Here is a 17894-nt window from a genome sequence, read left to right as displayed (position 1 = left end):
CAATTTTATCATTTAACCACTGATGTGGAGCGGCACGAACCGTATTGTTCCGCAAAACACCTGATTGTCTCCTCCAGGCCACGTCATCAGAACCGCACGAACTGTAGTTGTCTCTAAAACCCTAAACCCTTTGCCTCCTTGGCTCCTTCACAATCTTTACTCTAACTCAAGCCAACTAGGGTTTGGCACCGGTCCAATTTTTTTCTTTGTTTTTTTGGGGTCTAATTTTGATTCAACATTTTCATCATACGATCTCAATCATGGGTTCAGCACTGATTGAAACAAACCCTTCAACATCGCCAAATTTGAAACCCCTTTTGGGCGAAAACTACGAGCTCATCCTAAACCAATCAATGCGGAACCTTTTAGATGAATTTCACAAAGGGACGTCCGATTTTTCTCACTTTGTTCCAGTTTTCTTTGAATTAATGCAAGCTAGGGTTGACCCACGTCTGGAATCGATCTGGGTTTACACCGCATTGAGCTTTCGTAGCCGTACTTCAGCAAAAGGCGACATTTTGAATCGAGTTGCGGTTGTGAAGGATTTATTTCAATTGTTGTCGGCTTGTTCGGGTTCATCTAGTTCTTCGAAGAGCATTGCTCTGCTGGCTCCGGTTGTATTTGAGGTTTATAGATTGCTTTTTGATTTATCAGGGAAAGAATTGTCTTCGAAGAGAGATAAGAAAGTGGTAAAAGAGATTGGGTCTTTAATTGAAGTTATTCTCGGTTATATTAGCGTGTGTTCCTCAGGTGGTTCCAATGAGGATAATGGTTTGGATGGTTCGATTAAGTGTTTGGATGATTTGATTCGTGTTTGGATGTATGATGGAGAAGGAAAGGAGGGTGTAGCTGCTTTTTTTCCACTTGTGAGTGCCGAGATTAGCAGGCAGTTTGGCGGGGGAGAATGTGATGTTGATTCCTTAGCTGGGGTTGTTATTGCCGAGGCATTTTTGCTCAAAATGTGCATGTATTGTCGTGTTGGGGTTCCAAGAGTGGATTTGGAGAAAGAGTTGAGGAGTTGGGCAGTTGCTTCCATAGCTGGGTTTCAGAACTATTACTTTTATGGTTAGAATTCTCTTCTTCTCATTCTTAGCTTGAATGGTTTTGTTCTAGTAAGGAATTTTAATTTCATCTGAATAATGTTGAAATAGTTGGGCACTCCGATACAGAATGGTGGTGTATAAGAATTTGGTGACCTATATAGCTTATGTTTATCTAACACTATCACTAATTAATCAGTACAAGATAAGTATAGCTAAAAAATTCTTTATTTTGGATCGGGGTTTGATCATCTCATCTGAATACCAATTAATGTCCAGTGAGAATAGGCTAAACCTTTTATAGCATTTGACATTATACTCCACTGTTATGAGAGCCATCATTTGGGTGACCTACCCTCAAGATTAAGAGCGATATTGTTGCACCCCAACAATTTATATATATGTCAATTTTTATATAACGAAAGGAATGAATTAACAAACTTGAAAAGCTAAATGGGTTTGTGCCCCAAATTGTTAGGACCTGGGATAGAGATTATTCGTTAATCTACATATCTGTTTGTTTGTTTCTCTTCATGTTTCTGCTTTCTTAGTGTGATGAATTAATTTTGCATGCCTTATCTGTTTGTTTTATACCCTTTGAAGAGAAAATAAGAGTGATAGACTGCATTCATTTGCATTTTCTTTTTATCCTAATATCTCTTTTATGATGACAGAAACTGTTGTGAAGATGCTACTGGAGCTAGCTTTGCCTGTGACCTCCCTATTGGTCAGTATTTCCTTGGCATGTTTTATTCCTTATTAAACTTCTATTCATCATATTGTCTAGATTTTCCTTAATTTCAATTTTAGATGATGCCCACTTGTTCAGTTACGCTTATGCATTATTGAATCCCAGTTGCTGAGTGGGCCTAGAAAGTCATTTCTGGAACTGTTGTCATTTTTTATTCATTTTTTTCTAGTTAGGTCAAAGATATAGGTTTTTTCTAATGGAATCAACCCCCCTGCTTTTAATGTTACAATGTAGTTATGGAGCATTAGTTTGCATCATTTGATCTCCACATGCATCAAATGATGCTGGTATTAGCCATAAAAAAAATCTGTGGTGGTGTTGGCAGGGTGGTGATGGCTTGATAACAGTTATAGTGGTGAAGTTGGTAAGCTGGTAGTTGGTACTTGTAGTGGCCATGGATCTGGTGTTAGTTTGGTGTAGTAAGGTGATGGCAACAACAAATGGTGACAGTTAGGACTATCTGTAGTGTGTTGGTGGTCTTAAGGTGATTCTTAAGAAATAAAGAAGGCTACACTTATTCCTGAAAAATCAATGTATTTACAAAGCACATGTGGGGTGGTTTTTTCTTAACAGAACCTCCTTGAAACAACTCCCTATACCCTTCCCATCCCCATTCCCTCCTCCAACCTTGCTTAAAACTAGGGCTGCCTGTTGTGGGTGGTGTCATCAAAGGTTACCTTTCAATCAAGTCCCAATCAATAGTAACATGTAGTATTTGGTGGTAGAAAAAAATGGGTGAATTCTGATCTCTCTTTATGGTTTTAGATCTGAACCACTATGATACCATTAGTTAATCAACAATGAGCAAGAATCATAAAATAAATATAGATATTTGTTGTTGAGAAATGCTAGTGGAGAGTTAAGGAGTATTAAGGAGTAGAAGAATCTGTTTAAGCATCCCACACTCATACCCTTGTTTTGTTGTGTCCACACAGATACTTTGGGTGAAGTGAAGAGTTTGGGTATCACAGGTTGAGGCCTTAACTAAGCCAACCTTTTTCCTTAAATTTCATTGTAAATCATGAGAAGGTAATCAAGAATCATAAAATAACCAATGGGAGAAATTGATTTAAAAAAAAACATGTAGTGTTGGTTTATATCATGAGTCCTTAATGGTTTACTTTGTTAGACTGTTTTTGGTCATTGGCCTTTCTAAGCTGTTAAAAGATGATCAAATTATATGATCAAAAGGTGATCAATTATTTGTCATTCATCTATTTCTTGGTATAGCAAGCTGTTAATTGCCATGCGTTCCCTTTATCATCATGGGAAGTATGCATCTATACTTTTTATGAGATTTAAACTTAAATTATGATTGGTTGAAAATCTCACTGTAGAGCTCTGAAGATGAAGTTGTTCTGAGGAAAATTCTGTACGATGCTGTAATATTGGCGGATTATTCTTTCCTCAATCCAGAGAGAGAGATTAAATTACCTGTGGAGCGCTTGCATAGACTTGCTTTGACACAATTGATTGTTACACATGAAGCTATAGAGTTTTTAAGGTACGAGAAAATGAAAATTGTAACTATTGTTGTACTCAAACTTTCTTTGCAGAATCTCATCATCTGGCTTGCTGCAGGGAACATGGAGATCGGGAAAAACCTATATCTTATGTAAATGCCTTCTCCTCTTCTCATTTATCTTCCCAGTTAATTAAATGGGTCTCAAATCAGATTGTCATGGAGGGAAAAGTGAATAGACCCAATGGATCATCACCTAAAGCTCTTATAAGTAAGTATCTTGACGCCTATCTTCATTGTTAGTGCTTCTTCCCTCTAATGTGCAACTTTTAATTGATTTTGTCCAGAGTGGCTGCTAAACCTTGAGGGTCAAGGGATAAGAATATTTGATGATAGCATCTCAAGATATCGTGCCAAACTAGTCCTCGATATTTCCAAAGTAGATTATGAGCAACCAGTAGGTAGAGCAAATTTCAAGAAATTGGATGATGATCTCCTCTTTTATGTTGATAAGAAGAGGGAAGAGGAAGATGGAAACAAGGAGGATAAAGAGACAGATGATTCCATGAGTGCTGCATTTGTTTCTGCTGCTCGGACAATGAAGTTGGCAGAAAAGGATGGGGAAAGAAAACGTAAAAAAGGTAGTAGCATTGAAAAGAAGAAACAGATCAAGTTCCGAAAGTACAAGCTTCATGACAATTCTAATTCAGAAAGAGAGTCATCACATTTCCATGATGATGGTCTGAGTAGTGGCAGCGAGATAGAGAATCCACTCTCTGATGATGAAGATATGGAAGTGAAGGAGGAATAAGATAAACATGGGAAACCTGGCAAAAGGACTACTCCTAGAAACCTTATTAATACTGCAGCTTGATTCTTTGATTGAAGTGTTTATGAGGCAGTTAAAACCAGTTGTACACCAGAACTTATGTTTCAACCAACCTGTTGTAAGCTCGGAAGATCACGCAGAAGAATACACACAACCTACCTATTTATGGTAGTGTAATTCAGGGATACAAGTAGGAAACTGACAAACTACTGCCAGTGTAATTCAGCTTTGCTATCCTCACAAATAGTTTGCATCTCTTCTGTTGGATTATTGCTGTGTAATGGTATGACTATATAGACTTCTTATCATAGCATTGAGGCCTGTATGAGCAAGCCCCCTAATGAGATTAATATTTAATTTGAGGTGGCATCTTGTTTTTTCTCCAGCAACAGGCACTTTAAAATTATTGTTAACAAAAGGTTTCAACAGCTTACAAGGTTAAGTTGAAATAAACAGTAGACTTTCTTCACTCTGGCACCCATGGTTTGTCTAAAATGGGCATTACAAATGTGTTAAAATGCTGAAGATTCAAATTTGGGTATACACCCAAAGCTGACAACACTCTGTAGAACCAGAACCCATGGTTGGAGAATGCATGACCAATGCTTTTAATTGATGAATGGTCAGTGTCTGTTGGGTGGGGGTCACAATAGAACACCTGGGCTATAGATTCACTATTGCGTGTTTTGCTCCGATTTCAACAGGATTGCCTTTGTAGGAAAATTCTTATCCGTGCAGTCATATAAGCTATTAGCCTATTACTTGAAACTTGGAAACAATCCATGTTAAGCTATAGAAGTCTAATGCATGATTGGAAGAGACTCTAACGGTACCACTGATTTGCTGAGTGGTGGTAATATCAACACAAGTTCTGAGTAATGTCACAACCTGAATTCCAGGTGACTCAGATGAGTGAACTCAGGTCAAAGGTTAGACGTTAAACTCTATCCAAGTTGTCAATCAACTAGATAACTTGATTTTTTTCTAGAATAAATTGACATCTAATTTTAAATGAAATTACTAAACTGGGATTTAACTAAATGAATCCTCCATAACTAGGCATCATATGCTTTCCATATGAGATGATTATCCAAATCTCTAAGTCAAAATATTTGTCTAAGAAAATTCTCTCAAATCGATCCCATGTCATTACATCTGTATCATACATGATACACCCTTTTCATGGTTTGCCATAAAAAAACCCTGCTTTGTCCACTAACATATATGTTGCCAAACCCACCCTTTATTTCTCTCGGATATCTGAGCCCTCAGATATTCTTCTTATTCGCTTTAGCCAATTCTTCGCCACTTCAGCATTTGGCTCCCCATTAAAAGATGGGGATTGCATTACCATGAATCTCTCCATGGCTTCCATTTAGCTCATCACTGCCCCAGTTGGGTGAGCTCTCCTCTGCGTGTGATCAGAATCTTTCTGAGCTAGGTTGGAGGAGATCAGGGGGTACTCAGCTCTTTGAAACCTGTCAACTGGTTCAAAGCCACAAACTTTGTTATTATGCTGAAATCGTAGAAAGAAGAGAAAAGAATATCAAACTGCCACTTCAGGGTAACTCTACTGGCATCTAGAAGCAGAAAGATGGAGTTCATAGGCATACACTTGCAAAAGCAAAATCAGAAGTCTCCTACAATTATTCTTCATTTTTATAATGGTAAATGAAATTTAATTATGAAACTTTCTTTAGAGATTGATGGATGTCAACAACCTCAGAAAAGTTGTCTGATGGAGAAACATTAACATCTGAAGAAAACAACATTTCTGGCTTTCCAAATTTTCTCAGTGAGATTGATTCAATATATAAGGACAAACTTCATTTCAACCAAGACTACACAGCCTCTGGAGTAAAGGAGAAACAAATCCATATCTTAGAATTAAAATTGCATGAAGTCAGTCCTCAGCAATGAGTTAGGAAAGAGACAAGATAGCTAGCTCTCAAGTCTAGCAGAACAGCTGTAAGCAAGCAGAGGAAATCTGTATTCAAGCAAAAGAAGTCCACAAGTGCCGCTACATATATACAAACACACACACACACTTAATGCAGATGTTAAAATAGGTGAGGCAATGTGAATAGCTGAAGGCAGTTTCTTTAGTGCAAGTCCAACACAGGATATGAACAATTTGACTCAAACACGAAAATTTTGTCAGGGCCAACATCTTTTTTCTTTGAATCAACTTCAATAGTACAAACCAGTTAGCCCAAATTCAGCAGGGTCTTTATCTGCATGGATTCTTGTCACTACTCAACTCTATTTAGAAGTCGTATCCTATATTCTAGGCAATCATGTCTTTTCTCATAGCCTCAGCACATCTTTGCCTTTTGATATTTTTGGTGCCCATAACTTGAGTCCAACCACCCTTCTCCACATTGGTGCATTAAAGCTTTCATTAATACAGCTGGAACATCTTAAACAGCTTTCCCACTTCTTGTACTCAATCAATGTCTTAACTTCTAACCAATTCATTCATACGGTATTCTATCTTTTCTTGAATTGGCATACACCCATCTTTAGATCCATTCTAGCAACAATCATTTCATAATTACAAAAAATTTTGTATCACATCATACTGTCCTTATGAGTTATAACTGCAATATAAAATTTCCATACTGGACCAAGATTTTATCCAAAAGAGAATTGAAAAGTACATACCAAACCAAGTGGTCTAGCATCATCACTTGCAAGGTCCGATTGGAGCTTTTGTCTAATGCTATATAAGCCAAGTTCTTCTCAATGGTCTTTGTTCAGTGGCACAATTATCTGCTTTCTTCTCTTAATCAAAGGCTCTTCGAAATAAGCAGTGATTTGTTCATCATAATTATCTATTTGGTCAATTCTTTAAGAAATTGTTTAACCAATTTTCAATTGCCTCAGCTCCAACAATGACCACAATAGTGATTGGAGCTTATCCTCAAACTCCGCCAAATGCATCACCCTGCTGTTGAGAGAATGTGAACAGAATAATCAGTGACATAACCTTAGTTCTGGAAAGACAACAAGGGAAAATAAAATGCCACCAACTTTGCCGTATAGACCTAAACAAAGGACCCAGTATTTAATCCAACTCCTGTGTTACAGGACATCAAGATGAAATCCTCACTAACCTTGTTTTCAGGACCTCATTGAGAGAATCAAAATGAATCAGATTTCTTTTGAAATCAAATATTTGAACTGAAGACCAGAAGCCTGCACAAAATCCCAGTCACTATGAGAATATCAATCACAGAACTACTATGGTGAAATAAACTCGGTTTAAAGGTGTCTCAGGTTACAGTGGTTTACATTTCCATCCTTAGTTTGGTGAACTTTCATATCTGATGAACCCAAAACTTCAACATTTTATGAAGTTGTTCCCACAGCTACAGAAGAATGATTCCAGAATTCAGCAGCTTCATAAATAGGCAACTTTTCTCCTGGAAAAAAAGGAAATTTTCATGTCATAAACCCATTCAACCAGATGGGAAAACTCTCTCAAAATGGAGAATAAAACTTTTATAGACAATTTACATTCAGGGATGAAACCATCAAATGCAAAAGTTCAGCTTCATATACCAAGGAGCATGATATGGATTCTATACCTGGAGAGAGGAGCACAGAAAATACAAGGAATAAAGACAGCAAATATTGGTGATTACTATGTTTCTCATACGTATCAGCTAAACAGAACTTCAAGTTCATATCATGTGGGAAACGAAAAATAAATAACATGGTAAAAATACCTGGAGTAATAATGCCCTTGGAAAGAAAAAAATCATCTCATGGGATTTCTTTAGCCAGGAAACCATGGCACTGAGCGCAGAGCAACTTCAGCTTCAAGGAATATGTTTAGACTTAAACCTTGTTGCCTGTATCCCTTCTCCTTGTATGCCCTCTCAAGCAAAATCACCAAAAATTCTGACAAGAGCAAGAGCCATTCTTGAAGTGGTGAAAACAATTAATGTCACGAACAACTAATTCTTGGTTTGTAATTTCTGAAATGGACTTCATAAAATCATGGCAGTCACCACAGATGCGGAGGTTCTTGAAAATCCTAATAGTTTTCCTGGTGCTGGTGCTTAGAAGAGCAAAGGCAAGAGCCAATCTTTCACTATGATAAAAGAGGAGTTCCTGTTTTTCTCTGTCGGAGACATTATGAAGCACATGGTCCGTGTTTGGAGTATAGCCAACTGACATCAGTTTCTGGTGTAGATCCTGTAACTTTAGATGGATTTCCCTAATTTTTGGATGTGAACCATCATGAGACAAAAAGACATGGACTTGACCATTGACCTCAACCCAGCTGCATCCAGGTTCCTTTTTAACCCCCCGAGTGGACATCAATGCCCTAACATTTGTAACATCATCCCACATACCTTTGGCTGCAAACATATTAGATAGTAGTATATAATTTGAGTCTATCTCAGGCTCAAGCTCAAAAAGTTTCATTGCAGCTCTTTCACCAAATTCTATGTTTCCATGCATTTTACAAGCTCCAAGAACAGTCTCCCAGATCAAGACATTTGAAGTTAGCTTCATCTCCTCAATAAAGCTTTCAACCTCATGAAATTTTCCTGCCCTTCCAAGGATATCAACCATACAAGCATAATGCTCAATAGTAGGAGTGATTCCATAGATTTTGCTCAATGAATTAAAATGCTTCTTCCCTTCTTCAATTAAACCCATATGGCTACATGCAGAAAGAACACCTATGAAGGTAACCTCGTCAGGCACAGTGCCCTCATCTAACATAGCCTCAAAGGCTTTGAGAGCCTTCCCTCCTTGCCCATGTTGTGAGTATCCACAAATGATCGTGTTCCATGAGACTGTATCCCGTGAAACCAAGCCATCAAAAACAACCTCAGCATCTTCTACGCACCCACATTTCGCATACATATCAACAAGAGCACTAGCAACAAACATATCACCTGACTGCCCAGCCTTAATTGCCATGGAATGGAGTTGCCGCCCACTATCTAGAGTTGCAATACGGGAGCAACCACTCAAAGAGCTGGCAAGTGTGAACTCATTGGGCTTCACACCTTCTCGTTGCATTTGAATGAAACACTTCACAGCCTTCTCCCCTTGGCCATCCTGTGCATAACCAGCAACAATCACAGTCCAAGCAAAGAGGTCTCTTTTAATCAATCTGTTAAAAATTGTTTCTGCGTCTTCCAAGAACCTGTTTTTGGCATACATATCAACCAGAGCTGTTCCAACAAAATCATTACCATCAAGACTGTTCTTTACTATTTGGGCATGCACTTGCTTCCCAAGGTCTACATCTGAAAGGCTGGAACAAGATCTTAGAATGCTGATAAATGTGTACATGTTTGGGTTGAAACCCTCCGCAAGCATCTGGTTGAAGATCCTTAGCCCTGTATCACAAGTTTCATTGTCATGGAATCCAGATAAGAGGGCATTCCATGAAATTAAATCCCGATTAGTTGTCGCTTCAAACACCCGGCAACCATCTTGAACAGAACCAATTTTCATATACATTGTGACCAAGGCATTGCAAACCGTATTATCATATTCAAAACCATACTTGCAAACACAAGCATGGATGCTTTCACCATAATATAGGTCACCCAAATCAGTGGCAGCACTGACAAGACTAGCAAGGGTAAACTGGTTTGGTATCACACCTGAGTGTCTCATTCTTTTAAATACCTCAGCTGCTTCTCTGCTCTGCCCTTTTTGATCAAGGCATGTGATAATTGCACTCCAGGATACAACATCAGGATCTTCAATCCTCACAAAAACTTTTAGTGCATCACCTGCCAGCCCGCACTTGGAGTACATATCAACAAGACAACAACTAATAAACTCATCAAGCTCACAACCAATCCTGATTGCCAAAGAATGCACGATTTGGCCTGCCCTTAAATTTCCTGAGTTTGCACAACCCTTGAGGACAGTAGACAAAGTAAACTTGCTGAAGTTTATTTCTGATCCTGTCATTCTGCAAAACAAATTCAAAACCTTTTCAGCATCACCCATCTGTGCAAACCCATTAAGCAATGCATTCCATGACACAGCATTCTGCTTGGGCATGCACAAGAAGACTCTCTCTGCAAGCACCATCTCACCACATTTTGCATAAAGGTCAACAAGAGCAGACCCAACAAATAAATCAGAAAAATCTCCAACCTTAATAGCTTCTGCATGCACTTGTTTCCCAAACTCTAAATCCAAGCACATGGAGCAAGCTTTCAAAGCAGTCGCATAGGTGAACTCATTTGCCTCAACACCTTCCCTCCGCATCTCACAAAACAAATTAACAGCACCACTTCCATATCCTTCAGCAACAAACCCCGTAATCAAAGCCGTCCAGGACACAACATCTCGTTCAGGTATTTCCCCAAACACCTTACATGCGTAGTTAGCGCTCCCACATTTTGCATAAACATTGACCAAAGAATTCCACAAATGGGAATCCGGGTTTATCCCACTTTTTATCACCTGCCCATGAATGGCCTTCCCTTCATTTAAATCCCCTTTTGAAGCACAAGTCCTCAGCATCCCCGAATACTGTCTTAGCCTCCCCTTGCTATCAAAATCCAAACCCCTCCAAATTCTCTTCTTTTCAACTGTTTCAGGAATCTTATTCCCCGGCGTCGAATTGGGTCTATTGGGACTCGACAGTTTACTGGGCGTTTTCTGGAACCCATCCTGAAGCCGAACCGGCAAGTTCTGGGCATCGCCGAAAGCCCAATGGCCTGTAGGGTTTGACTCAATAGCATCGAGAGCACAAGACAAAGATTTCAACCGAATAGAAAACTGAAAATTTCTGGAGATTGTTTGAGGTTTCTTGAAGAATTTAAGCGAAGGAGACTGTATCGGGCAGCTCGGCAAGAAGAATATCCCTCGAAAACTAGGGGGTGGACTGCGCATTCTCAAAGAAAAGCAATCGCATTCCATTAAAGGGCACCCAAAGCCTCGCTTCTGAGACCAGTGTTCAGCTTCAAATCAACAGCACGAGTAGCCGCGACAAGGAAACCTAAACGACGTCGTTTCCTTATTTGTCCATTAGAAACCGCATCGTTCAAGTCCAAGTTGCTCGACAACGTACTGACTATCGGAAGCGGGTAAATATGTAAAATGCTACCAAAAAATAAAACGACGTCGTATTGGAAAGCGGGGCTATTTTTATTTTTAATTTTTTGAGAATGTTGATGCCAAAAAAGTTATGCTTTTCTAATTAATATTTGATCAGTGGACATTTAATTTGGTCATGTTTGATTCTCGGAAAATGCGAAAGAAAACAAGGAAGGAAAATATAAAAATAAAATAAAAAGTGAAAGAATATAAAAAAAATGAATTTAAAATCAATAAATTATTTTTTTATAGTTTTTAAATTTTATTTCATTTATTTTAATTTAAAATACATACTTATAATTAAGTTTAACTATATTTTATTTTTTCAAATATTTTTTATAGCATAATCAAACATAAAAAAATAATTTTTCTTTACATTTTTTTTCTAATTAATTTCCAGAAACCAAACATAATCTTAACCTACAAAACCCAAACATGAACCATGCTTCCCATGCCATTCATCTCTCTTAAAAGTCTTGATTTTATTTCATTTGATTTTTTTTCTATTGAATGGACAGCCCAAAATCAGTATTTGTACAATCTAAACCATCTCATCACATCCACAAAACTTACATGTCCTATGATCAGTGTCTTCTAGAGCACATTGATTGGGCAACTGCTGCTTTGATGGTGGGAGGGATGTTGTTAGCAATGGCCTTAGAAGTATCAAAAGGTGACCAACAAATCTTCAGCAGTGTCTTCTCTAAGATCAATGTCTCCCTGGATTCAAGTATGCTTTATAGGGGCCTCCCAGATTCTGCCATGGCTCAGTTGCCTTTTTTCCCTCTGATTAACACCATTGCTTCACTGATATATCCAGATTCTACCAGACTTAATTGAACCCAAAAATAATGCCAGTCCCTGGAGTAATCTTTCACTTAATATTTACCCAGCCAGGACTTGCAATTGTTGATAGATTTCCTTGGTCTTTGGATGTGAGCCATCTTGAGCAAAGAACAAATGAGGTTGAGAATCAACCTGTACCCAGCTGCAGCCTGGTTCCTTCATGATTCGCCATTTGGACATTAACGGCCTAGTCTTTGTGACCTCGTCCCGCATTCCTCTGGCTGCAAAAATGTTTGATAACATTTCCATGAATTTTACAAGCCCAAAGAAATGCCTCCCAAGTGAGGGCATTTTGAGTTAGTTTCATCTTCTTAATAAAGCTTCTGACCTCACTAAATTTGCCTGCCTGACTGAGGAGATTAACCATACAGGCATGGTGCTCAATTACTGGAGAAATCCCATACTGTGCTCAATGAACTAAAATGCATTTTCCCTTCTTCGATTAAACCCATGTGGCTGCATGCAGAAAGAACACCTATGAAAGTAACATCATCAGGAGAAATGCCTTCATCTAATATAATCCTAAAACCTTCAAGGGATGTCTCTCCATGTCCATGTTATGAGCATCCACATATGATTGTGTTTCACAGGACTCTGTTTAGTGAAGCAGCGCCCTTAAAAACAGCTTCGGCTTCTTCTATGCACCAGACTTTTCACATACATATCAACAAGTACACCAGCAAGATGTGTATGAGCCAACTGTCCAGACTTAATTGTCAAGGAATGGAGCTGCTGCCCACTTTCCAGAGCTGTTATATAGGAGCAACCACTCAAGCAGCTGGCAAGAGTGAATTCATTGGGCTTCACACCTTCATGTTGCATCTGACTGAAGTACTTAACAGCCTTCTCTCTTGATAATCCTGTGCATACCCAGCAATGATGATGGTCTAAGTGAAGGGGTCTGACACTCAATCTATTGAAAATTACATCTGCATCTTCCAAGCACCTGGTTTTGGCATATACGTCAATGAGAGCTGCTCCTACTGAACAATTATCATCAGGGCCACTCTTGCAGCATGCGCTTGTAATTGCTTCCCAAAACCTACATATGAGGAGCTAGCACAAAACTTAAGAATACTAATAAATGTGTACATGTTGGGTTCGAAACCTTCCACAAGCAACTGGATGAGGATTCTTGGTCCTTGATCACAAGTTTCAGTATCACAAAATCCTGATAAAAGATTATTCCGAGAAGCCAAATTCTCAATCATCATTGCTTTAAAAAACTGCCAGCCATTTTCCACAGATTGAGTTTTCATATACATTGTTACAAATGCATTGCTGATGAGAATATCAGATTCGAAACCATATTTACAAACACAAGCATGAATGCTTTCACCATAATGGTTGTCACCCAGACTAGCAGCAGCACTGATGAGACTAGCAAAGATAAACTGATTTAGTCTGATACGTGTGTGCCTCATTAGGTAAAATAATTGGACTGCTTCTTGACTCTGGTCTCACTGATTGCAGCAATTGATCATAGAATTCAAGGCTGCAATGTTTGGATCTTTAATTCTTTTGAAAACTTTGAATATATATGATTTGGAGTTTATATCAAGAAGGCAGCAAACCAGAAGCCCATCAAGCTCATGACCAATCTCGATAACCAGAGAATGCACAGCCTGGATTTCTCTCAAATTTTCTGAGTTTGCCAAACCCTTGAGGACAGTGGATAAGGTGAATTTGCTGAACTCAATTTCTGATTCCATTGTTCTGCAAAACAGTTTCAAACTTCTTTCCCATCACCCATCTGAGCATATCCATTAAGTAATGCATTCCATCATACAACATTCTTACGAGGCATGCATGAGAAGACTCTAATCGCATGTTCCTTCTCCCCACATTTTGCATATACATCAACAAGAACAGACCCAACATATATATCTGAGAAGACATTTGATTACTTCTGCATGCAACTGTTTCCCCATTTCTAAGTCCACGCACATGCAACAAGCTCAGAGGCCGTTAACCAAGGTACGTCCATTTGTCTTAATACATCCCTTCAGCATCTCGCACAACAAATTACCATCATTGCTATATTCTTGGCTCACAAAATCTGCAATTAGCGCAGTCGAAGACGGACATCTTGTATGGGCATCTCCTCAAGCACCTGACGTGCACATTGAAGGCTCTCACATTTGACATAAACATTCACTAGAGAACTCCACAAATGTGAATCCGGGCATATCCCATTCTTGATCACCTACCCATGATTCCCTTCCCCTCATCAAGATGCCCTTTCGAAGCACAATTACATAGTGCCATAGGATACAATCTTAGCCTCTCATTTCTTTCCACAGCTTATGAGTCGAGACATTTCTGAGTACATTCCCTCATGACGGCAAATCAGCGAGTTTGTACTATCAATTGAATCCAAATAATTTGCTGGCACAATTTTCAGCACTACTGATAGCAGCAGAAGCCGAGGTCAGGCTGGCAAGAGGAGTTCTCACAAATGTAAAAGCATAATTTGGTATTGGCCAAATGGGGAAAAAAGAGACCTGAAATATCCATTAATCTGAAACCAAAGGCAGCCTAGAGATTCTTCGAGAAATCGAAACCGCCCATCATCAAAATACGAGAAATTCGGGTCACTTGAAAACAGAATAAACAGAAAAAGAAACTGTCAATGCTCCATTTGGTTAGCAAGAAAACAAAAAAGTAACTGAAACTTTGGGTCTCAAATTTACCTCGTATAGTCCACCCAACCAAGGCCAGTTCACCCATCTGCCTGTAATGGCTGAATTCAGCACATTTTCCTCGATTTTCTCCATTTTCTCATCAACCAACCAGAGGATAGCTGTATTTCTCGACACGATCAAAGTACACGGAAGCAGTTGAGCACACGCGTTGACATGTTCGCGAAAATGCCTCATTGGCCAAAGTATCCGTTGCAGTTACCGCCAACTGCACCATCACGTGCTTTCTTTCCAAAATCTGCCTTCAATAACATTTCTTGTTTAAAAAAAAAAAAAAGAAAAAAAAAAGTGAAATAATTTCTTTTTTTTCATATTTTTAAAAATTATCAGCACCTTGAAAATTAAAACTAACATAATATCTCTAATTTAAAAAAATAGTTTTATTTTTATAAACATTTAATTTCATTTCCTTACTCTTAAAAATGAATTTAAGAGCACAAAATATTTATAAGAATTAATTAGTTTTCTCCTAGTTTCAAAAATATTTTTTTTTATACTTCAAGCTTTTTACATGTATTGAAATTGCAAATAAGCACTTTCAAAATAAAATATTTATGTAAAAAAAAATGTTTTCAAAAAGCATTTTTAGTTGTTTTCACTTGTTTTTTTTAAGAGTTATCTTAAAAAATAATTATACAAATACGTAAAATAATTAAAAATAAAATATTAGATATATAAATTGTTTTCAAAACCTATGACCAACATGCCCTAACTCAACATGTTAAAAGTAGTGGTTGAATTTCTAAACAATTTTAAGGATCTTTAGATGATATTTATTTTTTTGTCCATGACTAAGTCTAGTTTTATCTTAAATATGAGTAGAATCCAATGTGGAAAATGTTATTTAGACTTTAATTTTTAAATAAAAATTATTATTATTGTTATTATTTAACTATTGTATACTTAAACAAAATAAAAAGATCTCCAACAAAACCCCAAACATGGCCTTAGAAGAAGAAAAAATTGGAGCCAATTTAGGATAAACCAAAAGTTAGCCCAAAGACCACTACAATGACTGAGTTTTATTGTCGGTTTGGAACTTGTCAAAGACAAGACAAAGAGGATAGGAGATAATAAATAGTTTTTTTTTTAAATTACTCTGAAAATATGTTGTTTTTTCAAATGAATTAGTAGGAATTTTTTTAATAATTATTTTATAGATGATTCTTTAAAAAATAACTTTTTATTATTTAATATACTATAAAAAAACATTATTAAAGGACTTTTTTAATTTATATTTAAATACCTATTAATTTTCTTAGAAAACTTTCTAATGACTAACACCATTGACAAAAAAGTCATTGATAAAAGCGTTTTAACCGTAAATTGGTTTGATTAAACATTAGAAGAATATTTCTACCCTCTCTAGATCTTTCTCAAATAGACTTAAACATTTATAATCTTATATTAAAAAATATACTTTGGACAGACTTTTTTTAATGGCACCATTGAGAATGATGTCTATAATATAAAGTTAAGTTCACGTATGAAATTTTTCTTGAAGGAATTTTAATTTAAGATTATAAGACCATACATTTTTAGATTACAATAAAGTTAGAATAAGACAATTCATAAAAATTGGTATCATGTCTTTTTCTATAAAAGTATTATTTTTTTTTGATATAAAATTCATTAATATTCAAAACATATCTTCCCTTGGTTCTTTATTGTTTTTATTATCATAGGCAACAAGCCAAACTATATATATATATATAATAGTAAGATATTAAATACAAAAGAGAATTGATTATAGTTTGACGTGGTGAAGTATTAAAAACAAAAATAAAAATAAAAATAAAAATAGAAATATAAATTGACAAATTTAACCCCACTTGGAAATGGAAATATGGGATTCATTTACTAATATTTTTCAATAGAACTTTAATCTAAGCATTTAACGTTGGTGGGGACCATCATCCTCAATTTTCACATTTTATTTGATTTTCAACGTCACAAGCACTAACGTACGCGTGAAGCAGACAGTATAGAGGGGAATCATGTGAAGATGTTCAACCCATAAAATATTCACAAATTCAAAATCCAAGAGAGCCATTGGAAGTAGATTTTGGGGAAATTAATCCTTATTTCACGTTCATATGTATTTTCGAAATCCCCCTCAAATCAGCTCAAGGTGGACTCCGTTACTTTTCCTTTTTCTTTTTTTTTAATATAAAAATATTCTCACCTATAATAATTAATAAATAAATAAATACTAATATTTTAAATAATATTGATTTCAAATATATATATCTATATAAATAATATTTTATTTTATTTCACATTCATAATATTTTTATATTTATAATATTTATATTTTTTATATTATGGATCTCATTTGTTATATTTTAAATTTTTTTATAGAATATTAAACCTAAACTTTTTTTTTTAAAAAAAAACACACAAATAAAAACAAAAAATAATATTAAAAAAATATTAATTTACCTTTAATTTCATTCAACAAGAAATTAATAATGATTATTCTCTGAGAGTATTTAATTTTAAAAACAATATTTGAAGGTACGTAAAATTAAAATCTTAGAAGTGTTTGTATTAAAATTTTAAATATAAATTCACAATTCCCAATAAATTGATATTTAACACAAAAAAAAACTATTGTTTTTTAATTAAATATGTAAAAAAGAGAGTATATTTTTGTTTAATTAAAAGTTTAAACTGTTAAAATTATTTTTATTTTAATAAATAATGTTTGTAAAAAGTACATTATGTGTATTTTTCAACATATTATCTAATAAATGTTATCGAAGTTGCAGCAAAAACTTAATATCTAGTACATCTTATTATTTATAATTATTAAAGTCATCGCTTTTAGGTAAAATTAAGGTTATATACATCCTTCTATCTATTACGGTACTTTTGGTTTTTAATATTTTTACTTTTGTAAAAATTATCCTAGTATCTCTAATGTTATGTTTGATATAGAAATTGAAATGGTGGTAGATGATATAATAAATTACGTATGTAGGTCCAACTAAATATATGTGCTCATATGATATAGGTGGTAGCCCACCATAAGTTGGTTAAAGGATGTTCTCGAAAATATGCATAAAGTTATTATTCTAGTACACGAAAAATTATTTTTTTCAAAATATACTTTGCCCTTAACATACTTCCAATGAGAGTGTGGAAGTGCCTCTTTTGATTCTGAATATGTCAA

General features: G+C 36.1%; 2 protein-coding genes and 1 long non-coding RNA gene across 8 annotated transcripts; 1 reads left to right on the top strand and 2 right to left on the bottom strand.

Moving 5' to 3' along the window:
• Nucleotides 1–46: 46 nt before the first annotated feature.
• Nucleotides 47–4451, top strand: LOC104880635 (uncharacterized). Its single transcript, XM_010657920.3, has 5 exons — nucleotides 47–1065; nucleotides 1715–1767; nucleotides 3129–3295; nucleotides 3373–3524; nucleotides 3601–4451. Exons 1-5 carry the CDS (start codon nucleotides 261–263, stop codon nucleotides 4062–4064), a joined length of 1641 nt encoding a protein of 546 aa, XP_010656222.1. The 5' UTR covers nucleotides 47–260; the 3' UTR covers nucleotides 4065–4451.
• A 714-nt stretch (nucleotides 4452–5165) lies between these two features.
• LOC100249195 (pentatricopeptide repeat-containing protein At3g24000, mitochondrial) lies at nucleotides 5166–11142 on the bottom strand. 6 transcript variants are annotated; one of them, XM_019222983.2, is made up of 6 exons: nucleotides 7814–11142; nucleotides 7602–7672; nucleotides 7377–7507; nucleotides 7199–7280; nucleotides 6747–7032; nucleotides 5166–5567 (listed from the first exon to the last, which is right to left on the bottom strand). In XM_019222983.2, the coding sequence occupies exon 1, from the start codon at nucleotides 10992–10994 to the stop codon at nucleotides 7977–7979; it is 3018 nt and encodes a 1005-aa protein (XP_019078528.1). In that variant the 5' UTR covers nucleotides 10995–11142; the 3' UTR covers nucleotides 5166–5567; nucleotides 6747–7032; nucleotides 7199–7280; nucleotides 7377–7507; nucleotides 7602–7672; nucleotides 7814–7976. The 6 variants fall into 6 exon arrangements, with proteins under 6 accessions (XP_019078528.1, XP_059596727.1, XP_059596728.1 ...); XM_059740744.1 differs by lacking the exon at nucleotides 7602–7672 and having other exon boundaries at nucleotides 7199–7299; XM_059740745.1 differs by lacking the exon at nucleotides 7602–7672 and having other exon boundaries at nucleotides 5166–5560; nucleotides 7199–7299.
• A 492-nt stretch (nucleotides 11143–11634) lies between these two features.
• On the bottom strand, nucleotides 11635–14928 carry LOC109123404 (uncharacterized). Its single transcript, XR_009466918.1, has 2 exons — nucleotides 14711–14928; nucleotides 11635–14614 (listed from the first exon to the last, which is right to left on the bottom strand). It is a non-coding gene; the product is annotated as an uncharacterized LOC109123404 (long non-coding RNA).
• Nucleotides 14929–17894: the final 2966 nt, after the last annotated feature.

Source organism: Vitis vinifera, chromosome 11 (genome assembly GCF_030704535.1).
Source record: "Vitis vinifera cultivar Pinot Noir 40024 chromosome 11, ASM3070453v1".
Lineage (NCBI taxonomy): Eukaryota > Viridiplantae > Streptophyta > Magnoliopsida > Vitales > Vitaceae > Vitis > Vitis vinifera.
The sequence above is the reverse complement of the archived record's forward strand: the minus strand, read 5'-3'. Positions and strand labels throughout refer to the sequence as shown.